The sequence below is a fragment of the Asterias rubens genome, chromosome 2 (genome assembly GCF_902459465.1).
Source record: "Asterias rubens chromosome 2, eAstRub1.3, whole genome shotgun sequence".
Lineage (NCBI taxonomy): Eukaryota > Metazoa > Echinodermata > Asteroidea > Forcipulatida > Asteriidae > Asterias > Asterias rubens.
In genome coordinates, this window is record NC_047063.1 from 21177954 (window position 1) to 21205209 (window position 27256).

The 27256-nt window shown below is 39.3% G+C and overlaps 1 protein-coding gene across 1 annotated transcript in view; it reads left to right on the forward strand.

Moving 5' to 3' along the window:
- Positions 1-26979, forward strand: part of LOC117306985 (ATP-binding cassette sub-family C member 9-like) — a 28369-nt gene extending 1390 nt beyond the window's left edge. The window contains exons 2-28 of the mRNA XM_033791597.1: positions 423-578; positions 1087-1221; positions 1940-2102; positions 2948-2988; positions 3575-3832; positions 4644-4802; positions 5133-5211; positions 6380-6485; positions 7518-7616; positions 8531-8696; positions 9397-9534; positions 9950-10160; positions 10895-11103; positions 12455-12624; positions 13743-13812; positions 15199-15356; positions 17689-17781; positions 18287-18389; positions 19536-19649; positions 20189-20300; positions 21187-21314; positions 21432-21510; positions 22586-22694; positions 23225-23328; positions 24385-24518; positions 26072-26134; positions 26842-26979. Coding sequence (XP_033647488.1) covers positions 423-578; positions 1087-1221; positions 1940-2102; positions 2948-2988; positions 3575-3832; positions 4644-4802; positions 5133-5211; positions 6380-6485; positions 7518-7616; positions 8531-8696; positions 9397-9534; positions 9950-10160; positions 10895-11103; positions 12455-12624; positions 13743-13812; positions 15199-15356; positions 17689-17781; positions 18287-18389; positions 19536-19649; positions 20189-20300; positions 21187-21314; positions 21432-21510; positions 22586-22694; positions 23225-23328; positions 24385-24518; positions 26072-26134; positions 26842-26979 — 3495 coding nt within the window. The remainder of the gene's footprint in view (positions 1-422; positions 579-1086; positions 1222-1939; positions 2103-2947; positions 2989-3574; positions 3833-4643; positions 4803-5132; positions 5212-6379; positions 6486-7517; positions 7617-8530; positions 8697-9396; positions 9535-9949; positions 10161-10894; positions 11104-12454; positions 12625-13742; positions 13813-15198; positions 15357-17688; positions 17782-18286; positions 18390-19535; positions 19650-20188; positions 20301-21186; positions 21315-21431; positions 21511-22585; positions 22695-23224; positions 23329-24384; positions 24519-26071; positions 26135-26841) is intronic.
- The last annotated feature ends 277 nt before the right edge of the window (positions 26980-27256 follow it).

A 27256-nucleotide genomic window follows, 5' to 3' on the forward strand; every position in this document is an offset into this window, starting at 1 on the left:
ATTACAAATAGTGTCCACTTCCTTTTAAATCTTACATACGTGTACCGTAATATCCACATGTAAAGAATAATATATTTACTTCTCATTCCAAGAACAAATTGCAACTTTTGTTTTGCTTTGATTTTGTGAAAATTAGACTCAACATGATGTTAAAGACACTGAACACGTTTTGAACAAAAAGCATCAAATCAACATTGCAAAAGGTTACATGTTACCATTAGGACTCTGACTTGGCCTAAACTTGACGACAACGAGGCTCGTCATGCCCCATTACAAGGCTTTCAAACATGCATCAATTAATTCCGAGCTCCAGCAGAAAAACCCATGGGCTATCTTTCCATGGGTGTGCGCTTTTGTATTCGGCACATAGAATTATAGTTTCATATACAATACATTTTGTTTTAACGCGATTTATTGTGCAGTCGATGGTTTATGAGAAATCTTTGAGTTTATCCACGTTTGCTACGACTGGGGGCGACATGACCGTGGGTCAGATCACCAATCACATGTCGACGGACCCAATGAACCTGCTCTACATGTTCCAGTATTTTCATTTTCTATGGACTGTTCCTTTCCTGGTAAGTGAGTTGAGTTGTTGTTGTAACTTTGTAACAGCGCCACAGGCACCTTTTGCCTTTATGGCAGTTTTTACTTTAGAAATTAAAGATTACAAATACTTATTGCCTTGATAAAAAAATACCTGTATAGTCCAATGCTTGTTTGTTAACATCACTGGAAACTTTTGGTAACTGTCAAAGACCAGTAGTCTCACTTGGTGTATCCCAACATTTTATGCATAAAATAACAAACCTGTGAAAATTGGACTTGTTGATTACCGAAGAGAACAATAAAAGAAAGAAAAACGCCTATGTTGCACAAATTTGGGTGCTTCAGATGTCTACGAAAGGCATTGGGCTCGAAGTCTTTCTCAGATTCAAATATGAGTGAACCTCTTTCTCAAAATCTTCAGAGGGAGCCGTTTCTCACAATGATTTATAGTATCAACAGCTCTCCATTCTCGTTACCAATAAGTTTTTATGCTCATCGAGAAGTGCGTAGATTTTGAATGTTTGTTTTTGTATTTAGGTTAGCGTTGTTATCTACGCTCTATACACTAAGCTCGGTACTGCAGCTCTCCTTGGCTCAATGGTTTATGTACTCGTCATTCCTCTTCAACTAGGCATCGCTAACTTCATGGCCAAACACCAGAAGCGGGCACTGGTAATCGTCACAATCAATTCATTATTTAAAAAAAACTTTAAAAAAAAAGAGAGTAAATAATTAGTTTTTAAAAACAGTATAACGCCAAAGAGAATCATCTAGGGGCAAGTTCGACCCATAGTTGACTATTGCCAACAATTAGGCGATTTTGTCCTGTTACAAAGATTGTATTTTATGCTATGCATAAGTAACAATGGAACATTAACTAGTGGTTTAGAATTGGTCAAAATAAAGTAAAGTTTGATTCTTTTTGGGACGCTATGAGGTGGCAGCGAAGCTGAAATTTGTAATTTTTTTAACGGGTTTTTGAGCATGTGCATAGTTGGATGTAATGTTCAGTGAGATGCTGATTTATATACTCCTACAAAAAGGCCACTCCGGTTTCTCTCTCATCACACCATGTACCCAATTAGGAAAATTTGTCTCCCATTGGGAAATAACAACATGGGCTGGAAAAGGAGAATAAGAGGGCGCTAACAGCAGAAGTTTGTATATAGTTCCCATTATTTGGCGTCCATGGAAATCTGTCCGCCGGAGATTTTGCCCCACATTATGGAAAATTAACGTGGGCTGGGTAGGATGATTCAAAAGAGGGAGCTAAATGGGGGTTCACCGTATTGTGGGGTTGGGGGGGGGGGGCAAAGAATCTCCTCCCACCCGGCAATCTACCAACTGGGCTATCTAGTTGATTACTTTGTATATTTGTTCTTGTTGGCAGACTTTAGCAGACGAGCGACTGAAACATTCGAACGAGATTCTGCAAGGGATCAAGCTGCTGAAGTCTTACGGATGGGAGCAACTCTATCTGAAAGTAGTCGAGAAGTTGAGACTGAAAGAGCTGGAATCAATCCTAAGAATGAATCTGAGCTTCGGGGCTATCGGTAGGAAATATTTATATCAGACTTTATTTATTGAAACCATAGAGCTATATAGAACATTAACACCACGTTATACACGAAGGTTTTGAAGCCATGTGGGCGCATCCATGTGTACGTTCAAACCAAAGTACGGCAATTGTACGGCTATTTGCATGATGGTACGTTTGTTCTTTTCTATGTGTCATCGAACCAAAAAAAAGGCAGCAAATGTGGACGCAAAATCTGCTGTATTTTCGTCTATTTAATTCTGGAATACTCCTTTAATTGTGCCCTTTTTTTTTTTTTTTTTTTTTTTTACAAACGGATGACAATACACGAGACAATTCCTTCGACTTCATGACCCGTCAAAAGTTAAATACGTTCGGGTACTTTTGGTTTGTTCACTTTTATGTGAATCAAATAATATCTAAAACTCTTTAATCGAAAAAAGAAACAAACCAAAACAACATTTTTAAAAAGAAATTTGTTTTTAAAGACATTGTACACGTTCGGTAATTGTCAAAGACCAGTGTTCTCACTTGGTGTATCCCATCATAAACATAAAATATCAAGCCTGTGAAAATTTGGTCTCAATCGGTCATCGAAGTTGCGAAAAAATGATGAAAGAAAAAACACCCTTGTTGGACGAATTTGTGGACAAATGGGAATAAAAGACTTCTAGCTAGAAGTCTTTTATTATTTTAGTGAGAAATTACCTCTTTCTCAAAAACTGTGTTACTTCAGAGGGAGAGTAGCTTCACACAAAGTTGTATACTATCAACAGCTCTCCAATGCTCGTTACCAAGTCAGTTTTTAAGTTAATATTTGTTTTGAGTAATTACCAAACGTGTACCTTCCCTTTAATACAGGATTTATCGTGACAGCGGCTCCACTTGTTGTAACCCTTGTGGTAAGTTCACTTTAAACTAATAGTAAAAAAACACTAGTTAGTCATTATGAGACATGACTTTGACTAACTTACATTAAAACAATGTGTCATAAATATGACTAATTAGTGTTGTTTTGATTAATACATTTTTACAGTGTTGAAGTAGAGTCGTGATTTTTTAGTCAACGATTTTCAAGTGTTTGCAGTTTTGGTTACCCCGAAACTGACTTGGTAACAAGCACTGGAGAGCTGTTGATAGTATAAAACACTGTGAGAAACGGCTCCCAACGTAGTTTTCGAGAAAGAAGTATTTTTCAACGAATTTGATTTCGAGACCTCAAAATTAAATTTTGAGGTCCCGAAATCAACCGTCTTAAAGCACACAACTTCGTGTGTGACAATGGTGTTTTTGCTTCCATTTAATTATCTCGCAACTTTGACGACCAATTGAGTTCAAATTCTCACATGGTTTTAAACTATCAACAACACTCCATCTTCGTTACCAAGTAAGTTTTTATGCTAACAATTATTTTGAGTAATTACCAATAGTGTCCACTGCTTTTAAGTTGTTTTAAAAATTAATTTAAAAACTATTTGTTTACACTAGACATTTGGAACCTACTCACCCATCAGCGGTGAAGCCCTGACTCCGGACAAGGCCTTCGCCTCCCTCGCCCTGTTCAATTTACTCGCCATCCCACTCTTCATGTTACCCCTGGTGACCGCCCAACTCGTCAACGGCATCATCAGTACCAGACGACTGCAGCGATTCTTTATGGCGCAGGAGGTGGAGAAACAAAGCGCGGGAAACGATTGGCGGGAAAGAGATGTGAAGAGTGGCGATTCGGGGGTGGATTATAATCAAGTGAGTTGCGTTTCAAAATTCAGCTTACATTGATTGAGTTTTACGTTCGGTTTGGTTACGTTTTCGATGGATCTATAAAGACCAATATAATATTGTAAGTTGGTTTAACCACGATGGTCAAGTTTGCGCAAGGACTGGATGGTTAAGTAGTGGTTGTTTGGTGATAGGACACCGGTCTCCCGTTAATTGTAGAGATTAGCAACGTATAGGCATGCGCACAGAATTGTAATCGTACAAACGACCATGTGATGCCAAAGCGACCAGGTGGCCGCCCCCACGTGCGTTATCATTTCTTATAAACTGGTCCACTCTGCGCTGTGCTAACGGAAACGGCTCTTGAATCAGCCATACAGCCATGCTAAGTAACTACTGGACATAATTATGGTACATGGCTGAGGCTGGTTCCAAATAGTCAACTAACATAGTCCAACTAATCGTCGACTATACAGAGTTAGGTAAACGATAGTCGAACCATGGAAGGTCGAACTACGGTCAACCATCAAGGTAGACATAGCGATAGTCCCACACGAACTTGGCCCCATTTTAAAACTATCAGGCAAACAAAACGAAGTATTTACATTTTCGAAGGGTTTAAGACCAATCGATAGACTGTGTCTGAAGTGGAAATAATTAAGTGAACATTTGAAAAAGATGTAAGATCGGCCATAAGACTAGGCTGGGTCCGAATCATGGCGGCTAAGGCTACGGCTAGTGCGTCCTTGACAACAGTCGGAGCCGTAAAGCCGTATAATAGCCGTCAATTCGTCCAATTCGTACAATTTTTTTTTCTTCAAATAACCTTTTAAAACAGAATGGTTTTGAAGAAACGAATGAATTCGTCTGCGAGGATGACGTAGATGAAACGACGCTCATGATACCAATCAAGGAAGTGAAGCCAAAGGGCGCCCTCAAATATGGTGCAACCAATTCCTTCCAGAAAAGTAAACTACCTCCTACAGTTAGTATAAGGGTGAGTATATTAAAGGGGCTGTCTCGTCAAAATGAAAAAAAAAACCTGTGTCTGTACGTGGAATTATGAGCGTTCACCCAATTAATGCTCTAACTTTGTTAAGAGCGCTCGCGCGTGCTGCAAACTGTCGAGAGTTCATAATTTCATGTTCATGGGGAGCAGTTTCTCACATACTTTTATAGGCCCCCCATCAACAGACTAACGCTCGTTACCAAGTAAGTTTTCAGGTTAATAATTATTGTGAGTAACTTGAGTCCAATGCCTTTAAGTGCCAATATTCTTGGTAGTAATATTGATTTTGTTGATTGATGCATTATTTTATTTTTTTAGATCAGTGATGGAAATTTCACCTGGGACAAGAACAGCATCAGACCGATCCTTGCAGATATCGACATTGAAATTCCATCGGGTAAGATAATGTTACATTTCACTGATTCCAGTGTTTTGGTTCTAAATTATCACCTCACAGGTGAAGACAATCTGATGTAAATTCTACATTAAGACAAAAGAACATTCATAGTGACCCATTTGAAAACAAAAATGTTAGCTCCATCGGTAAACATAGACCAATGTTGGATCAAGAGCTGCCTAAAAACAAATCCCTTTACGGCACACTAATCAGTATTGTTTGCTGTTGTTTGTATAGCTGTTGCTGTTACTGTAGTTGATGTTGCTATTGTTGTTGTTGTTGTTTGTTTGTTTTTCTTGTTGTTGTTCCTGCTTTTCAGTTGGCAAGAGCCACCCAACTGCTCAGAGCACTTGCTATCCTTTCTACTCAATTATATTAAAACATTAATACCTCAATGAGTTGTTTGATACACTAGATAGCCTTTGTCTTTGCCCCCACCGCTTGCCGTGGTTCCAGATAAATACAAAGTTGCTCCACTGTTTCCCTTGGTGTTGCTGTTATTGACGCTTTGATGATGTTGTTTTATCCTTATACTGTTGTTGCTTTTGTTTGTTGTTGATGTAGTTTCGTCTTGCTCGTTTAGGGGGAAAATGGCACCCATCTCTTTTAAATATTTGTGTAGGGGTTAAACAAAGAAAAGAGGACTTGGGCGGGACATGAATATGTTACCCCAGATTTACGTGCCAGTGCTCTACCAACAGAGCCATCTAGCCCTATGATGGGCGTGATCCCTGGCTACATATAGTAAAGATAACAGTTGTACAGCTTCTGCCTTCCACCCTGAGCAAAGATATTGACAAATGAGGGATACTGCCGACAGAGGGCTTAGATAACTCAGTTGGTAGAGCGCCGTCACGTTAACCTGGAGGTCGTTGGTTCAAATCCCGCTGGAGTTAATTTGTCTATGTTCAACCCAAAATCGTTTCAAATAATACGCAGTCAGTTTCAGTTGTGGGTTATTATTTTATATTTTGTGGTTATCATGATATGACAAATTTCAGGCCATTAAAAAAAAAATCATAATTTGTTTTGAATAAGTTTGACAAATACCTACACACTTCCCATCCCAGCACTGCATAATAATAGTTTCAACAAGCTTTTTTTGAAAAGGTAAATATACCAAGGCAGTTTTTAATTTAAAACATATGAAGAGTATTGTTTTGTTTAGGTAAGTTGACGATGATTATTGGAGGTGTTGGAAGTGGCAAGTCGTCCCTGGTGTCCGCTATGCAGGGCGAGATGACCACATTGTCTGGCAGTGTTCAATACAGCGGGTTCGTTCAGATTTGATCATGTTTAGATTTCATCATTTCTTTCCACCCTGGTCGATACTTCTCAAAATTATATTATTTCAATGGAAGAGAAAAAAGACAGCTACACTTGCCTTCTTGATGGATTAATGTCTATAATTATTATATATACTTATAGGCATAGTAACACTTTTGTTATACTTGTCGATGACCAGTATCATCACTTGATGTGCCCAACAAAAGAATACATTAACAAACCTGTATGAAGTTTATTCAAAAATAAACTCAACTGGTCATCAAATTCGTAAGAAAACAAAATAAAGACAAAAGTCACCTTCATTGCATAGAATTGGTTATTAGTTATGACTGAGAAAAGCTTCATGCCTGAACCCTTTATTTTTAGATTCAAAATTTAGGGATGAACAATTACCCCTTTCTCTAAATGTATTGTAAAATCAAGTGCTCTCAACCAAGTCAGTTTTATGGACATAAAACGCACAGACATAGCTCCCAAGCCAGCCTGGCTTTTCAACCCTAAGTCGTTGCATGAAGTAGTTTAACAAACATCCATCCGACGTGAAAGTAAAAACTACATCTGACTTCAAATTAGAAAGATCGTGCTTAACAGACCAGTGTACTGCATTGGGCCCAATTTCATAGAGCTGCTAAGCCCCAAAATAGGCTTAGCATGATTTTTTTTCTCTCGATAAAAACAGGGTTACCATACAAATTTCCACGTGATTTTCAGGATAAGCAAACAACAGCTGAATACCAACAAATGGAAATTCGGATGGTAATCCTGTTTTTATCAAGGAATACAATTTCTTGCTAAGCAATTTTTGTGCTTAGCAGCTCTATGAAATTGGGCCCCGATGACGCCATGGTTTATTTACTACAGTGCTTTAAGTGTTGCAATCCGACAGCGTACTGAAACGAGGGTCTTATAATTAATGTAAAGTGGTAAACAAACTGTGACGTCATCAGTACCACTGGAGGTCATTGTGTGCATCAACCAATGGATGCGTTATAAATCTTTATGAGCAATATTTGTTTCAGGAGTAAAATGTCCGTGGCGTATGCATCACAGAAAGCTTGGCTGATGAACGCAACTCTGCAAGACAACATCCTGTTTGGAGAGAGGTTCAACTTCAGAAAGTAAACGTATTATATAGACTAAAATTAAATACACACATAGTACAAAAGTCACCCGGAACATAAAGTCAAATGCGTTTAACTCCGGAAACTGCTTCAGCCATAGAGCTATTCAGAACATCAGCTTATATGAACAGACCGTTCACATTGACGAAATGCATATGTATTACATGTATATGTTATTATATGGCTCATGCGATTGCCCAATGGGCTGCCTTTTTTCTAGCCGAGGGCGCCCTACTCAAATGACGTCATGTGCAAGACACTTAACTATGGGTGCGTTCGTTTAGCTTCCCTGGGTCATTACCGGTCTGCCCCGGTGCGTTCCAATAGCTTTTGACGTCATTCCAGGGGCTCACCCAGGTCAGCCCCCAGTGCCCTGCTTGTGGAGTGGGTAAACTTGGGGGCTGGCCCCAGGTAAACGACGTCACTACAAGAGCGGTGAGTGGTCGTTCGTTTAGCTCTTGTCAGGGGCTCACCCGAGTGAGCACCGCGTGGGAGACCCAGGGAAGCTAAGCGAACGCACCCTATAATTGCTTCACTCCACTCGGGGGTAAATGGGTACCTGTGAGGGCAGAGATGGTTCTTGCGATTGGTTTAGCTGAGTAGGGCATATTAATGTTGCACATGCAGGCTGCATACGCCCCACCAGGGAGCTAAGATGTTCTAATGAATGAATTAAGGCCCAGTGACCAGCAGGGGAAATAATGTTGGAAGCGCTTTGAGACGCCCTCCGGGTATTAAAAACTGGTTATTAATATTATATCGGTCCACCATCACACCCGTCTTCAATGCATGTTTGACACTCCTGTGGCTTCACTAGAAGCTAGAAAGATAATCATACGCTTGATTAACAATACAACAAAATCACACAAACCAAAATACTCAAAAATATTTTCGTTGACATTGGTTTTCAGATACAAGAAGACCATTGATGTGTGCGCCATGAAACCAGACATTGATATCTTACCAGGAGGAGACCAGACTGAGATTGGAGAGAAAGGGATTAAGCTGAGCGGTGGACAGAAGCAGAGGATTAGCGTGGCTAGGACGGTCTACTCGGGCAGAGATATCATTATCTTGGTAGGTCATCCTCAATGGGAGACTTTAGAACGCTAGGGGGCAGCAGATTTACCATGTACAAATTTAACCGTTTAAGTAGTTCTGAGCATGTGCACATGACCGAGACCGGTGGATTTTACTTAAGTCTGCTCACACCAAGCGTCCCAAAAGTCTCCCATTGATGTTTTGATTAATTATTTACACGAACTCGTCTTCTTTTAAGATGTTTTTTTTCTTCTGCAATCTCACTAACGGTGAACCCAGTGGTCGAACCCGGTGGTCGAACCGGTGGTCGAACCCAGTGGTCGAACACGGTGGTCAACCAGTATCGGCCACTTGGGCCGATTTCACAAAAGAGCTAAAAGGTTAAACTTCAGCTGTGTATGTATCAATCATGCTATGTTACAATACAAATCTTTAATGACATTGGCAAATAATCTTGGGACAAATCTTGCGCTTTGTAAAATTGACCTCTGCTCTGTGGAAGGTCGAATTCTACAGAAGAACCTGTTCGTCAGTTGTAGAAGCACCGAGTGAACGTGCGGCTCAGAACGAGGCTCAGTACAAGAATAGGCTTTCAAAAAGTAGCGCTGTTCTTTATGGTAGGCCTACATGTTTACAATGCATCCAAATTAAACTATTTTAAGAACAAGAAGTGTTCCGAATTTGAGATTCCGGAACCATTTATTGGGATAAATATTTTCAATTTTCCCTCATACAGGATGATCCACTGTCTGCTTTAGACGTCCATGTTGGATCACATGTCTTCCAGAAAGCTATCGTGGGCACTTTGCTGCGTAAGAAGCAAACCGTCGTCTTGGTAACGCATCAATTACAATACCTCCACCACGCCCATAAGGTAATTGTCAAACAAAACCTGTCAAGTTCAAATAATTACACAAGTAGTCTTCAAAGTTTGCTACATCTCCACTATGTTTAAGGTAGTTTTAAGGTATAATTTACAAGGGTTTGCGTGAACACGTTGAACTCGATTTGATGGTAAATTCAAAGAAAGGAATGTTCGGAAACAGTTATCTTTCTAATAGTAGAATTCATCCAAATGAGAGATTTGCGGTAACACCATGTGAATACTTCTTTTGAAAAGAACCAGTGGTTTAAAGTGGAAGTTGAAGTTGAGAAATTTAGTTGAAAACTTGTTTTCAGAACAAATTTTACTGATTGAAATCGAGTTTTTAAAAAGAGCCAAGATTTCACAATGATTTGTTGATAAGATTTGGTAGTACTATAATTACCGTACTATCTCATCTTTGAAGATCATCGTGATGAAAGACGGGAGGGTTGCCCATCAAGGAACCCTCGACGATATCATCGAGGAATCCCCTGATCTCTATAGCGAGTACCAAAGAGCCGTCAAGTTCTCAGAGTCGGAATCGGAATCCCAAGAGAGCATGCGCGGAATGTCAGACAATGAAAAGGAACGCATCATCAAGAGGCAAATCTCGCGAGAATTGTCTGCAGAAACACGTGAGTAGGCATATGATTTGGAAACCAGTTATGAAAAGATACGGATTGTTGGTATAATGTTAACCCCGTTGAGCTCCACCTCTCTCCTCTTACCGATGAGATTTTTATACAATTCGACGCCGATTGAAAAAATATAAAATGACTTAGAGGGTTTGCGACCTTCAACATTTTCTTTCTGATGGTGTACATCTGCTGGGTTTAGCACAAAATATTGCTCCGCTTTGAATTATGTAGATATATTAAAATTAAAAGGCCAATTAATCAGAACGTGTAGACCCTACTCATTGCGCCTGACTTTCCATTTCTCCTCACTTCCTCACTTATTTTGCCCTATGTCTAAAATAGTTGAGTAATTATTTTCTCCTTGATATTAAAGGGCAAGTTTGGTAATTACTCAAAACAAGTATTAATTTAAAAACTGACTTAGTTACGAGCATTATTGTGAGAAACGGCTCCCTCCGAAATAGCATAGATTTTGAGAAAGAGGTAATTTCTCACTAAAATAATAAAAGACTTCTAGCCAGAAGTCTTTTTTTTAATCTGAAAGCACACAAATTCGTCCAACAATGGTGTTTTTCTCTCATCATTTTCTCCCAACTTCGATGACCAATTAAACTCAAATTGTCATAGGCTTGTCATGTTATGCTTATGTTGGGATGGTGAGAAGACTGGTCTTGGACAATTTCCAAACGTGTACCTTCCCTTTAAGCAACGGTTCCCTCTTATCCGAACAGGTACCATGGCAACAGGAACCAAACTGATCGATGATGAAGCGATGGAACATGGTTCGGTTTCTTACAGCGTGTATCTATTCTACTGCCGGGCAGCAACGTGGATCGTAGCCGTCGGTTATGTTGCATCGTACGTGGCCAATTCTGGATTTACCGTGGGGACCAACTTCTGGCTCGCCACTTGGTCGGAGGCCGAAATCGCCAACGACAACGTAAGTGTTGTTTAATGGACCTCTTTATCACAACGTCACAACCCGAGAACCTTGCCAACCGAGATTGGTAAACAATGAAAATCCGTCAATGAGAAAAAAAACACAAAAACATAGGGTCACAATTTGTAACTAATTAACATACCTACTTTGAAAGAACACTTTATTATATAGTGTTCGTTGTAAACAAGTCATGGGAGGTAGTCTGTTTCATTGAAAGTTTACAGAAATGTTGAATTTGATTACAACATCTCTTAACCCGATTGAATGTTTTGCCAACATTCGGCCATTCATGGCAATAGGAGACTTTCCAACGCTAGGTGGCAGCAGACATACCGGGTAAATTTCCATTGTTTACGTAGTTCTGAACATGCGCATAATTCTGAGAACAATGGATTTACCCGGTAAGTCTGCTGCCCTCTATCGTCCCAGAAAGTCTCCCATTAGAGCGGTTTGTTTATATCAATACCGGATTATATCTAGATGTGTTTCCTTTTTCTAATTTTAAAGGTTTACATTTGAAATGATGCAACACGATTGCAGCAAAAAGTCAAAGAGAAGGCATGCATTTAACAATCAGTTATAATAAAAGTAATAATTTTGTAGCCGGGTGAAAATAATCTCCAAACATTTCACATAATACTACGAAACCTTCTACCTAACACTAAACAAAACCAGCAAATTATTTTAAAAAGGTTCAACACGCCCTGAAGTAGTTCAGGCGTCGTAAGTCATAACACAATGACGTGTATATTTCCCTCATATTATTATATGCATTATGCAATAATGGCCTGTAAAGCACAAGCACTTGGTGGCGCACTTTATTGTTCATCGCCTGAACTGGTCACTAATAATTGTGTAGTCATATCAAGGTTTAGAGAAATTAAAACACCACAATGCACCTCTATCACCGGGAAGGCACTTAGTGTACAATCCTTTATAATAACAGATAGGAGAATCATTTGAGCATCGAGAAAGCACCCTTATCTATTACATTTTGAGCAGTCGCGTGCAACGGGAAATTAATAGTACAGTTGGGTTCAAATAATATAAAAAGCGAAGGTTGTGAACGCCTCATAATAGCAATTCTTACATTAAACCCATATCAATTTACCAAAAGCAAACACAATTCCGTTGAAATTGATTGCTTCAAATAAGATAAGACATGAGAATTGGTGGTAAATACTATAATAAGGAAAGGTTTGCGGTGACACCGTTGTAAACATCTCTGTTGTGATTATTTCTAGTGGTGGCTCTAAGCAGAGCCGGGGAGTTCTACACAAAGTTTTGGTTGCTCTGAGTGTCGTCTTTCCCGATGTCTATAACCCTTTCTCAATGTTTTATGTTCTAACAGTCAACCGATATCCAACCACTGTCCTACTATATTGCGGGCTACGCAGGGCTCTCCTTTGGTGGTGTTTTGACCATTTTCATCGGCAGTATGTTAAATGTTATAGGCGCATATCTTGCCTCGAAGGAATTACATGTAACAATGCTGCGGAACATCATCATGTCTCCAATGAGGTAAGTATGTATAGGTGGCTTTTTTATTCAAAGTATTTAACTAAGATTTATTACCGTTATTGTGGGATATAAGAGATGTTTTCACAGGATTCGGGAAAGTACCGAGTATACAGTGCTAACACACATCGGTGTATGGGTAAAAACCAAAACTAATATATGTGGGATGTTATAAATACATTAATTGTAACGAACATCATAATAATCTGCAGCCCGCAAGTCTGAGGAAACCCGTTAACAAGGATGTTTTCTGTGAACCAAGAGGTTAATCTCTACTCTTCCAATACGGCTTGGAAGAATGCACTCCGCTCTACCAACCATGCTTCTATGTGAATAATACCCATGTCTACATCCTTATGGATTGTGAAAGGGTTAACCCTGTTTCAGCCACAGGAGTAGGCAGCAGCGTGCCTCAGCAGGTGACACTTGAAGTGTAGTCCTCATCTCAAAGTGGCCGCCCGTGATGTAATATAAGTTCTAACTAAAAGGAGTATTAAAAAAGCATTCTGTGTTCTTTTACGTTCACTACCATTCCTAGTACACGGGACTTATACGGTTCAATGTCTCATCTGATCAAGCTGTTCAAGCCGCACAGGATCGGCCTGGATGGCAGAGACGAATTTCTAACACTGGACATAACCGTGGTCACAACGTCTCGAGCCGAGTTCGGCCCAAGTAGCGTCACCTATATCTGAAGGCCAAATCAATTATTATGATATTGGAAGCACCTTGCTCAAGGATACAAGTGTAATGACTGGGACTCGAACTTACACTTTGCTGGTCAGAAACACAAGAGTCCGTTGCTCTTATGTAAATTAAGCAAACCATTTATATTTTTGAATGTACCTCTTAAGGCTCCGTATCTAAGGCAGATTGAAGACACATTGGTTTGACATTTAGTTTGGGGAGCGAGAGGGTAAGCGTACCCGTCGTCGATGCCGAGGTTTTTAACAGAAGGGATTCGGGTGGAGGGTCCACTATATAGTAAGCTAATGACTAAATCACTCCCAAGATTCATGCCGTATGTCCAACTACAATTTATCGACATGGACAACTTTATTATATAGCAGATTTAAATTGTTTCTTTTCTAATATTTAACATTATTTTTTGTTCTGTATAGATTTTTTGACACAACTCCTCTTGGTCGTATCCTGAATCGACTGGCGAGTGATACAGATATCATGGACAAGGTAATATTGATCCCTAAAGAGGATTAAACACAACATGGACAACTATTTTGTGGGTGTTCGCCCTTAAAGGGAAGGTACACGCTTGGTTATTACTCAAAACAACTGTTAACTTAAAAACTGACTTGGTAACGAGCATTGTAGAGCTTTTGATAGTATACAACATTGTGGGAAACGACTCCCCCTGAAGTAACGTAGTTTTTGAGAAAGAGGTATCTCACTAAAAACTTATTCCTATCTGAAAGCACACAAATCATTCCGATAAGGGTGTTTCTTTTCATCATTTTCTTGCAACTTTGATGACCAATTGAGCCCAAACTTGTACAGGTTTGTTATTTTCTGCTTATGATGGGATACACCAAGTGAGAACACTGGTCACCGTAATAGTTGCCATCTTGTAAGATGCATCATGTCTGTCTAAAAATACTCCTGGCGTAGGAGAGAAGCTGGCGCAAAATGGCCTACAATGAGTTAAATAGATGGAGTTTTAAACACAACAATAAGTTTCAAACGAGTTTTGAAGCTGGTTTTTAAGGCGTGATTTGTTTGCGATTTGAAGGGGAGTTGAATGTTCCATGATGGGCCAGAGTGTAAGAAGGCGTGTACATGGAATGTAAAGAAGTTTGGTGTCAGATGATCTGAGCTGCCTGGGTGGTGCTTGAAGATGTATCAGGCTCTGAATGTTGCTGTGCCTTGGATAGACTGATAGCCTGTAATAAACAAGTACTGTCGGGTGCCTTCCGAATCACTGCGGGGAAAATATCCGAAAAACTCCCAGTGGAATCCGAACTCGCACTCCTGCACTCTAGGCGAACATTTTGATGTATTTGCTTATCTTTTAGGTCTTACTTAGACACTGTATAGAACAAAAACCCCGCATGGAAATCACTCGGGATTTCGAACCCACGACCATTGCAATAATACTTGACAGTCTGTCGCTTGCGCAGATGTCTTACGAGCTGGGGCCAATTTCATAGAGCTGCTTAAGCAAAAAAAAATGCTTAAGCACGAAAATAGCTCGCTTGTTTTACACATGTTACTGGCACAAATTTCATGCCATATACATTGCTTTTGACTGGTATTTAGCTGTTGTTTACTTAGCATAACAATTGAGTGTAGTCTTGGCCGGTAATCTGATTTTACTAAGCAAGGATTTTTTTGCTTGAGCAAAATGTTGTGCTTAAGCAGCTCTATGAAATTGGGCCCTGGCCCTCATTGGTTGGAGAACATTCAATTTGTATTATTTAAAGGCAGTGGACACTATTGGTAGTTACTCAAAATAATCATTAGCATAAACAGCAACGCAAAAACATATATTAAATCCAAAGCTATAAAAAACATCATTCTAAACGTTTCACCATTCTGATTTGGTTTACTTTCAAATTACAGAAACTGTTCCAGAGCATAGATGCTGTGGTTTACTTTCTCGTGGGTTATATCAGTGGAGTGATTGTCAACTGCATCATTCTGCCGATATTCGTTATCTTCGCTGTCCCTTTGGCCGTGTGCGGTTACTTCGTGGCCAAATTCTACATCACGACTTCAAGGTAATATAGAAGCCCCGTGGTCGAGTTCATAAAAAAAGTGGTCCTAACTTAGGACTAGTCCTAGGACTCTTTAGAACTATTACAAGGCTAGTCCTAAGTTAGGATGAATAACTCGTCCGAAATCGAGATAAGACTAGTCTTAACTCCCTGTTGAATCCACCCTGGTTTAGAGAGACAATTAGGAAAGTCATAATAAAACCAGGCTCGAACTACACGAAGGCCACCGAGGCCACGCCCTCTGTAGACCCTGGTCTCGGCCTTGGTGCCCCTTGATGAGCTACGCCATTGGATGACTTCAAACTTCCTAAAACTGAATGATGGGAAGACCGAGTTCATAGTAGTTGGATCTCAACATTAAAGGTCAAAGGTAAATATCTCTGGGATCAGGGTGGGTACAGGCGTCATTCCTCCATCAGACACTGTCAGGAATCTTGGTATCATCTTGGATTCTAATCTCTCCATGAATCGCCACATCTCCGCTGTATCCCGAGCAGCTTTCCTGTCACTCAGAAATATTGGAATGGTCCGCAATCATATCAATGATCATGTTGCAGAACTTTTATCCCATGCATACATCACTTCAAGGCTTGATATGGGTAATTCTGCATTGTACAAACTGAACAAATCACAACTGAATCGACTCCAACGTCTACAAAACAATGCAGCCAGAGTAGTTACATTATCCAAAAAGAGTGTAAGCATTAGCTCTCTTCTGAAACAACTGCCCTGGCTCCCAATTGAACAGAGGATCAAATACAAAATCAGCTTGCTAGTGTTTAAAGCGAGGAATGGTCAATCCCCGTCTTACATATGTGATCTTGTGCAGCCATGTGTTCCAACACGAGAAAATCTACGCTCTGCAGACAAATTTCTCCTTGAAGAACACAGGGCACGCAACTCTTGGGGAGAGCGTTCATTTCAAGTCGCAGCAGCGAAGATATGGAATGGTCTTCCACATTACGTCCGGGCAGCTGTCACAACTGATACATTCAAATCAGCACTCAAAACACATCTGTTCAACATCCACAAATAATCATTGCCTTTGACGAGCATAATGACTTTTTTGTTGTTTTTTTTTGTTGAGATATCGCGACGCAGTGCACCTGGAGCTAAGCTGACTAGGGTGCAGATTTTTTGAGCAAGCGCCATGAGCGCCTGCATTGGCGGATACCGGCGCTAAAGACTTCGATTATTATTATTATTATTATTATTATTATTATTCAACAGTTTATCGTTTACTTTGAGATGTTCTGATGGAATTCCCCTTTGCAAAATGAAAATGACAGTGCCCTTTCGAAGAAGTAATTCCTGGCCTGTATAAAGCCCTGCAATTTGACAACTGGCAATCTTAACATCGTAGTCATATACCGAGTGATAAACTAGCTGATATCAATCCCATAATCTTCCATAATTATATGGTCGAGAGATTGTATTTCACCTTTCCAGAGGCGGACCCATGAATATTTGCAAGGGTGTGGATCAGGTGTGTCAAACAATATTGGGGAATTCCCACCGGACAGCTGACCAGATTACTAAATTGTTATATGTGTTTCTCAAGCGTATATTCTCTTGAAGTCGGAAAAACGTGATTTTAACTAAAATAATTCTTACGCAGAGTATAAGTAAAAGTAGAAAGTTTGTAAATAGCATTGTAACGCATGCTAAGGAATAAACAACCTCAAACAAACAAAACAACAATCAAGTTTTTTACAAAACGATTCGTAAAAACAGCTAAAACATAGGCTTCAAGTATTGTTTGTTTCACAAGGGACACAATTACAATTGATATTTTACGTCAGGTATTTTGATTAAAACTCGGTGGGGCGTTCACGCTGATTAGGGATTCGTCCTCCCCTTTCACCTCTGTGGACGCCAGTTCGAATCCCACCTCGGACCGGAGCCTTTTATGTTGATAAGGTTTGCAGTTCCTACCCGACTTGTGTTTTTTTTCCCAGACTGGGTTTTCCCCACAACATCTATAGCTGAGATTTCGTCAACATCTTCTTTTCACCCGTATCTTCATTCATGCCTACGGTTAACCGTGAAAGGCAACTATAAGGGGACATTAGTTTCACCAGATGGATAGAAAAGAAAAAAAAGGAGCAATAATTGTGTTGTTTTCCTTTTTACATATTGAGAGTGTATGGCAACATCTAAGTTTATAATATAATACCGGAGCAGACCATTTTCCGTCAGGTCTCTATTTGGGTATGACTTATATTGGTCTAAAAACAAATGTATGCACTGACATTTCATCAGCACATAAAACATCACAAATTAATGGCAACATTGAATATAAATAAAACCAAGCCTTTGGCTTTTCCCATTCCAGATCCCTGCAGCGACTAGACAGCGTAACCAAGTCTCCAATATTCGCCCACTTCTCGGAAACTCTGAGCGGTCTACCAACAATACGGGCTTACAGGTTTGCTTAGTTCATCTAATTTTAGTCGTTTTATATCTTTTAGTCAAAAGAAAAGACAAGTAATCATGTTGTAGTACTTAAAAAGTCTCAACCGTTTTTCAAAACATATAAAGAAATAGATCCTTAAAGACACTGACTCAACACAATAGTTGGTATAAAAACTTACTTAGTAACGAGCAGTGGAGAGCTGTTGAAAGAGGCTCCCTCTGAAATAACGTGGTGTTTGAGAAAGAGGTAAATTCTCACTCAGAGTTTAAATGACTTTATTATGCATCTGAAAGCACACAATTTGCGCAGCGGGTGTTTTTCCTAAACTATTCTCTTGCATCGTTGACGAACAATCGAGCCAAAGTTTTCACAGGTCTGTTGCACATGTTGGGATACACCATAGTTAGAATACTGGTCTTCGACAATTACCAAACGTTTCCAGTGCCTTTAATTCTTGCAAAATGGAGACATTTTACATGCTAATATTATTTTAATAATAAATGACTTTTTACTTCAGGGACCAGAATCGGTTCTACGAAGTTCTCTTGAAGAAATTGAACGTGAACAACACGGCCTTCCTATACCTTCTAACAACGCATAGATGGAACGGAGTCAGACAGGTGAGCAAATCTAAGCAATTCCTTAAAGGAACACGTTGCCTTGGATCGGACGAGTTGGTCTACTAAAAGCGTTTGAAACCGTTTGTTATGAAATGCATATGGTTAGAAAGATGTTTTAAAAGGAGAATATAATGATCCACACAAGTATCACTCGAAATTGCACGGTTTTCCTTTTGCGTCGCGAACTATTACGGTCGGCCATTTCTGGGAGTCAAAATTTTGACTCCCATGAATGGCCGACTGTGTTAGTCGACAGGGTAAAAAGAAAACCGTGCAATTTCGAGGCATATTTGTGTAGATCATTGTATTCTACTTTTACAATATCTTTCTAACCATATACATTTTACAACAAACGGTTACAGAACGATTTTCAAAGACCAACTCGACAGATCCAAGGCAACGTGTTCCTTTAAAGGCAGTGGACAGTATTGGTAAACACTCAAAAACATTATTGGGGGGGGCGGGGTCCCGCCTCTAACCCTGGTTGCGTACGCCGTGTGCTGCAACATAGTTTTCACCATTGTTGATAAACCCATTAACTTCCTCATGTATTTTCTGAAACTTTTTCATTTGGTGCAAACAATAATAATGGTTGGTAAAGCAGTTTGCAACAACGAGTTCTGATTTTTCTCTTTATTTGCTATTAGTTCGAAAACATGTGAACATGAGTGGAAAGGTGACACTACAAGCTATAAATGTTTAGTAAAAAAAGGCGTAAGAGATTTAGTATAACCACGGAAAGACTGCAGTAGTAGATTTCACGAAACGCTAGCATTAGTCCTATATCAAGTTAGCACACGTAACCCGTCCTTATAAGGATGTGTTCAATGCGTCCAAACGTCTTCGGATACGAACTCGTCTTAAGTCCAAAGTCTAATCCTAAGTTAGCAAGAATTTTGTAAAATCGATGGCAGTTTTTGTTTACAATTTCAGATTAGGCTTTAATAATTCGGTTGCTGTAGTCGAAAAACAACAGTTGTAATTGTTATGCCATTGACTGTATCAGTATTGCAGACTGATACAATTGTCTGTAGTACTTTTGAGCTCTCAGATTAAAACCATTGCATTATTTTGTTTCCATTTTACCAATTCTGTCTTGGCACATGTTTATGATTTACTCGGTTGAATTTTGTTTTCATTGTTCAGGAGACTATCGGAGCGATTGGGGTTTTAGTGGCAGGCGTTGGAACCATCATTAGTTCCATCAATGGAACGATTGAACCCAGCAAAGTTGGACTGGCTATATCCTACACAATATGGGTACATTTTTTATTATTATTATTATTATTTTCAAATAAACTAAGTTAACAATTATTTTACTATTTATAATAAAATTTATTTTGTTGTTACGAGAAATTGTTTCAGATTTAAGTTTTACTTGGATTCCGTGTTTGAACACCGTCGGACATTGTCTTTAAAGGCACTGGACAAGTTTTTGTGTTCACTCAAAATAGTTGATAGTACAAAACGTTGTGAGAAACGACTCCCTCTGAAACATAACGTAGTTATTGAAAAAGAGGTAATTTAAATCAGAGAAAGACTTCAGGCCTGAAGCCTTTCTGAGGCATCTGAAAGCACACGGTTTGTGCCACAAGGTTCCCCAATGTCTGGCAACTTTGATGACCAATAGAGCCCAACTGTTCACAAGTTTATAATTTTATGCACATGTTGTGATACACAAATTGAGAATACTGGTCTTTGACAATATCAACAAACGAGTCCAGTGCCTCTTTAATCTCCATGAAGTTGTTTAAGTATTTCCCCTTTTCAATCATAGCATCTTTATCACTTTTTTACAGGTTGCAAATTTCATGAAATCGGCCATCCGTTTCGCTGCCGAGACAGAAATGCAAATGAATGCTATCGAGAGAGTCAAAGAATACACCAGTGTGCCGAACGAAAACTATTTGGGTTTGTATTGCATTTTCCCCATGCGTGTCTCGTTCTATTAAGTTCTTTTAAAAAAAGCAACCATGATGATCAAGGAACTGCAACATTTATTCAGCATTTCCTTCGAATCACAGGTGAACTTTGGGACGTGGAAGTTTCACAAAGTAACTAAGATTGATCAAAGGGCTGGGGAGGTATACGCTTGGTTACCAATTTAATGGCAATGAAAACCATTGGTTAGAAGCCTGCAGCAGCTTTCGATAGCATACAGAGCATTTTAAGAAAACAAAAATCATTTCGAAGAAGTGTGCTTTAATGTAATCTTCTTGCGTATATAGCTGGTCAAGAAATGTTGGCGATATCTCAAAAACGTGACCACCTTTCGAAAGGAAGTTTTCACAAGTTAGTTTTATTGTTTAAATCTACATAATAGGAATAAACCATTGAGAAGTTCATGAAACCAAAAGTATACTTTACCTTAGACTGGGCTCATGTGTCTTAATCCGCAAAGATAAATACAGGTCCCTGCTACTCAGCTCAGTGATTTCATTGGATACAATGATATCATTGGATACGTTCAGTGACATTTTCATGCCCCAAAAGACACTGTTGTCACGTCCGCAATAGAAGTTGACTGCGTATCTCTATGTGAAGTGACCGAGGTCAAAGGTGAATAAACACGCCGGTTTCGAGGCAGGTCTCTGGCGTTATTCACGAGCCTCGAAGTGGACGTCAGATGTTCAGGCTAACTTTGCATTTCATCATTTGGACAAACGGGCGGGGAACAATATCAACCTGGGAGCGACACTGCAAAGCGTCCAATAATAATTGCCCAAGTTGGTCTCGTCCAATATTGATTTTGTTCAGAGAAATTGACGATTATTAACCAAAGTTTTCTTCTGCGCAGGTACGGAGCCCGCTGTCGACTGGCCGAAGCACGGTGCAATCACAATGCAAGGAATCTCAGTACGATACGCAGCAGAGCTTGAACCAGTCCTCAAAAATATATCACTCACATTCCGCTCAGGAGAAAAGGTGTGTCTACAAAACTTCTTCTTTGATTTTCATTCTTCTTTTCCTTATCTAGGATTCTGTGTCAAGTTTAGAGGTGAAAACATTTAGGATACTAATCAATCTGTTTAATTTTCACAGGTTGGGATCTGTGGTCGCACTGGTAGTGGGAAGTCATCCCTCACGCTGGCACTCTTCAGAATTATTGACACTTACGAAGGTATTTGAATATCTCAATTTCTAATAAATGTTTAAAAGTTTATGCATTATAATTTGGTTGGGTTGATCGAGTTTCTCAATAATTAAAAGCTGTTTTGCTAAAGCGAACGTGAATTTTTTCTGTGGGAGTTCAGCTGGGGCTTGAGTTTATTTAGGCTGGGACGAGACAAGGGTGTATTATCTTTACAACTGACAGGGCAAGTAAAGCTATAGTCTATGTTGGTATCGTTTGGTTGTATTGCAGATTAGGTTGAGTTGGGTTTGGTTGGCTTTGATTGAGTTGGGTTGTTGAAGTTATGTCAGGGTGTATTAGGTTGGGATGGGTTGAGTTGGTATTAAAGGCAGTGGTCACTATTTGTAGAAACGGCTCCCTCTGAAGTAACGTAGTTTTCGAGAAAGAAGTAATTTTCCACGAATTTGGTTTCGAGACCTCAAGTTTAGACTATGAGGTCTCGAAATCAAGCATCTGAAAGCACACACCTTCGTGTGTCAAATCGAGCTCAAATTTTTACAGGGTTGTTATTTTATGCATGTGTTGAGATACACCAAGTGGGAAGACTGGTCTTTGACAATTGCCAATAGTGTCCATTGCCTTTAAGTTGTGTTGGTTTGGGTGGATTGTGATGGGTGTGATGGAATGTTTTGGGTTGTGATGAGTTTTGTTTGGTTCATGGTTGGGTTGTATTGGGTTAAGTTGGGTTTTATTTTGTAAGTTGGGTTTGGTTGCATAGGATTTGGAGTAGTTTGATTGCAGATAAATATAACCGCAGTCTCAGACTTGAAATCAAGTCTAGTCGTAGAAGGAAGTTGCGTCGCGCATCACACACTTCTAAATCGGGGACTTAATTCTTACTCGGCCGTAAAGCGACATTTTATAAATTCGGAATTGGGACATTCTTCGAACACGGGGATGACGTCGAGGGGTCGTGGGTCGAGGGGGTCGAGGGGGTCGAGGGGGTTTTAGAACAGCCCCGTTTGATCTGCTTGATGTAAAATCATGGATTGGGTTGAGTTTGGTTGAGTAAAGAAACCTTACAGAACTGTAATTTAATCGTGAACATAAAATCTACTTACAGGTCGCATTCTTATTGATGACGTGGACATCAACAATGTTCCTCTTAGCACACTAAGACAACGCATAGCAATCATCCCACAAGATCCCATCTTATTCAACGGCACAATCAGGTAAAATACATAATAATTCAAACAATAACTAGGCACGATGATGCATGCATGCAGTAGACATTGATGTAAAACAGCTTTTGCTGATCTTTCTTTCTTTGCAATAAATGATTTATACCAATCGTGAAAATTTCCTTTACATAGTAAAATGATGACATGCGATACTAAGAACAAGATTGGTTCAGATCCCTGCAGAGGTCGGCCATGTCGTGTATAGCGGTCATCATCCGCATTGGACTCAAGCTCTGGTGTTTCTGAGCAGCAGAGTGAGGATTCGAGTCCCGATCGTGATACTACATACATCTGTATTTACGTTGTACTCGGCAAAGTCCAAACGGAGGTATGAAGACTAGGTGTGCGTGAAACAGGTGGAAAGCACTAAACCACTATTTGGTTCATCCTTCGTATGGGACTTATGTAAAGCTTAGGTCGGGTGTGTTGAGCAAATGAACACATTAGCCGCACTTATCTTTAGGCTAAGGTGTATTCAATGCCATGCTCTGTATTATTGGTCGTATACACTCTTTGGGCAGATACAACCTCGATCCCGAAGACATCCGAAGTGATTCAGATTTGTGGCACAGTTTAGAGATCGCTCAACTGAAGGAAACAGTGAAGCAGATGCCAAGAGGACTAGGTAATATTAATTTTTGTTTTTAACCCATATACACCGATGTGTGTTAGCACTGTATACTCAGTACTTTCCCGAGTCCTGTGAAAAAAATATCACAGGTATGTTACTCGGGTGGGATTCGAACCCACGGCCCTTGATATTCTAAAGCAGTGTCTTACCAACTAGACTACCGAGGTAGGTCAGCAAGTCTAAGCTTAGTACTTCTATTGAAAGGTCTGTATGGACCATGTGAACTTTGTTTACAGTAAGTGTGACCTCGTACCTTCTTTGGCTAGTTTGGCAGGCAAGAAACTGCACTGGTCATTATAGGAGAGTTGACATTTTGTGTCATACTCCACATCTGCAAGTAAAATTAAACTATTTCTTTTTTGTTGCGAACAGTTTAAAGGTACTGGACATTATTGGTAAATACTCAACATATTTGTTAGCATAAAAACTTACTTGGAAACGAGCAATGGAGAGCTGTTGATAGTAAAACACATTGTGATGAACGGCTCCCTCTGACGTTCTGTTAGTTATTTTTTTACTCAAATATTAAAGGAACACGTTGCCTTGGATCGGTCGAGTTGGTCTTTGAAACCATTTGTTATAAAATGCATATGGGTAGAAAGAAGTTTCAAAAGTAGAATACAATGATCCACACAAACATGCCTCGAAATTGCACGGTTTTCTTTTTACCTCGTCGACTAACACGGTCGGCCATTTATGGGAGTCAAATTTTTGACTCCCATAAATGGACCGTGTTAGTTCGCAAAGTCAAAGGAAAACCACGCAATTTCGAGGCAAATTTGTGTGGATCATTGTATTCTACTTTTAAAACATCTTTTCAACCATATGCATTTTATAACGGTTACAAACGCTTTTTAAAGACCAACTCGTCCGATCCAAGGCAACGTGTTCCTTTAATACACTTCAGTCCTGAAGCCTTATTCATGCACCTAAAAGCACACACGCAACTTCGATGACCAATTGAGTCCAAACAGTCACAGATTTGTTATTGTATGCATATGTTTGGATACAATAGAGCCTTTAAAAACCACCGGTTGTTCTGTTTCCCAGATTCGGAGGTATCTGAGGGTGGGGAGAATTTCAGCGTTGGTCAGCGGCAGCTCTTCTGTTTGGCTCGTGCTTTCTTGAGACGTTCTCGGATCCTCATCATGGATGAGGCTACAGCATCCATAGATATTGAGACGGTAAGAAGAGGTTGTTGAAATTTATCAATATAGTTTATATATAATGAATAGGGTAGATGGCCTTAGCTTTCGATCCAATCCGGACCTTCTTCAGAGGCATAAAACAAGTACAAACAAATACATATCCATTTATAGAAAAAGAGAGGGGGAAAGGGATTAAGGAAAGGATCCAGAAAGAAGCGGGAAAATAACAGCCAATCAAAGTTCCTATTTCAGAAACAATATTGGTGGCTAAGAACCAATGGGAGTGAAGTGGCGAGGACAAAGGATGTTTAGAATGAAAGGGAGGGTTACTGGACCATAAAAGTGGTAAAAGTATTGTTCGACAACAATGCGGGGAGACATGAAAGGGTAGGATTAGAGAGCAAGTTGCATCATGATGCAACTAACAATGGTCAATTAATAAGAATAGCAAGATCAGCAAGATCAAAGGTATGATGATTTTAAAAATAGGTATGAGGGACCTGTGGAAAAAAAGGGGGGGGGGGTTACTTACATCAGATAGTTACAGTGATGAATTTATAAAAACAACTTTAAACTAGGTTAATTTATACTTTATGTACAGAATATATACAACATATAAGTTCTTAGGCAGAAGTGAAGTGGAGGGTAATGAGAAGTTATTTAACACCAGTGTTTATGTTAAGTCCAATATAGTTTATATATGATATCGAAACTGCTGTGTATGAGGAGGCCTACTGCTCGTGAGGCATTTTTATCCAAAAAAGTATGGAACAATTTATTAAATTAATGCTATCGTGCTTGAATTTGAGATCGTTGTTTTTTTTAAAGGTTTTTGAAAAATTAATGTACATGTACTTTGTTGTATTTGAAACACATTGTAGCCCAATATTGTCTTCATGGAATGTTTTAAAGACACTGATGGACACTTTTTGTAATTGTCAAAGACCAGTCTTCTCACTTGGTGTATCTCAACATAATGCATAAAATAACAAACCTGTGAAAATTTGAGCTCAACTGATCTTCGAAGTTGTGAGATAATAGTAAAAGAAAAAACACCCTTGTAACACGTAGTTGTGTGCTCTCAGATGCTTGATTTCAAGACCTCAAAATCTAATGAGGTCTCGAAATCAAATTCGTGGAAAACTACGGTTTGAGCTAATTTTATCAGATTGTCTGAGTTTTTTCCCCTCCCTTTCACCTTTGTGGACTACGGTTCGAATCCCACCTCAGACCAGAGCCTTGCATTTGGATTAGGTTTTCAGTCCCCCTACATGATTCCATGGGCTTTCTCCCATTTGGGATTTTATTCCCACATTTAAAAACAGATCATTTCTCTATATAATATATCTTAAATTTGCATTGGGGATAATGAATATTAATTTTGGGTTTTATGTATGCATCAAGCACTGTAGTACTTTCCCGAGTCCTGTGAAGAAAAAACCTAAATCACAAGCATCTTACTCGGGTGGGATTAGAACCACCGACCCTTGAACATTTCACAATATCCTTTCCTAATCACCATCCTTTTATTGGCACTTGCGCTGCTGGGTGAGTTTTGGAATAAATCAATAGGCAGTTTCTTCCTACAGGATAAAATTCTCCAAGAAGTTGTGGCGACCGTTTTTGCAGACTGCACTGTTCTGACAATAGCTGTAAGAGACTTTACTGTATTCGTTTAATATCAACCATCTGCACGTCCTTTCTCAGTTTAAAAATATCGGTCGAGATATGAACCATATAACTAGTCATGTTCCCTGTGTATGAAAAGTAGGAGTTTATCTTGATACCGGTAATGGAGCAGACTATTTTTTACCTTCCAGTCTCGGTTTGGTATATTGTTGCAAAATGACAGAAAAACAAAACAGTAGCACAAACAAAATCAGCTTATAGTCTTTGTTAACATCAACAATTTGCATATTTTATTATTAATTTGTACAAAATATAACATAAAATCAATGGGAACATTACAGAATTGTTTTTTGCTAACAGTTACTGCCATTGTAGGCACTTTATGTAATCCAAAATCTACATAAACTGACAATCCTGTAGAAGTTTGAGATTCATCGGCAATCTGGGTCACGAGAAAAAAAGGTGAAAAACCGATTACACATTTTGCATGACGTCGATCCAAAATACAAAAAATGAAAGCTCCCTTGGCATAAACTCCAAACGGGAAACTATTTTTATTTATTTCTTGCCAAATTCTGACATTTCAGACAGAAATATTTCAATGGACATTTTGTACTATCGTCATCATTAGACCGCGTAAGTTTTTTTATAAATAATTTCTTACCAATTTTGTAATGTTCCTTTAAAGCCGATTGATAAATTCTATTTTTATTTAATTTATTTTCAACAGCATCGAGTGGCGACCATTTTGGATTCTGACACCATCTTGACGCTGAGTGACGGGAAGGTAGTGGAGTATGATACGCCAGAAAACCTGCTCACAGACCCCAACAGTATATTTGGGTCTTTGGTCAAATCTGATAAATAATCAGGAATATTATTGGTTTTATTTCAAGAAGTCAACAAAAGCTACAGTTGCAGAGATACGGTATTGTGCACCTGTGTTGAATGTTGAACACATTTTTTTTTGGGGGGGGGGGGGGGGTGGGCGTTGTCCAAGTAGACTTGACCCAAGTTCCGATTTCTTGCTTTTGCTTTTGCCAGAAAACTACTGTACCGCGGGTAAATGTAAAAGAGTGAAAAACACTTGTTTTGTCCGCCATACCACTCTTGCAAAGAGCCATATTAACTCTTTTTTTTTTAGT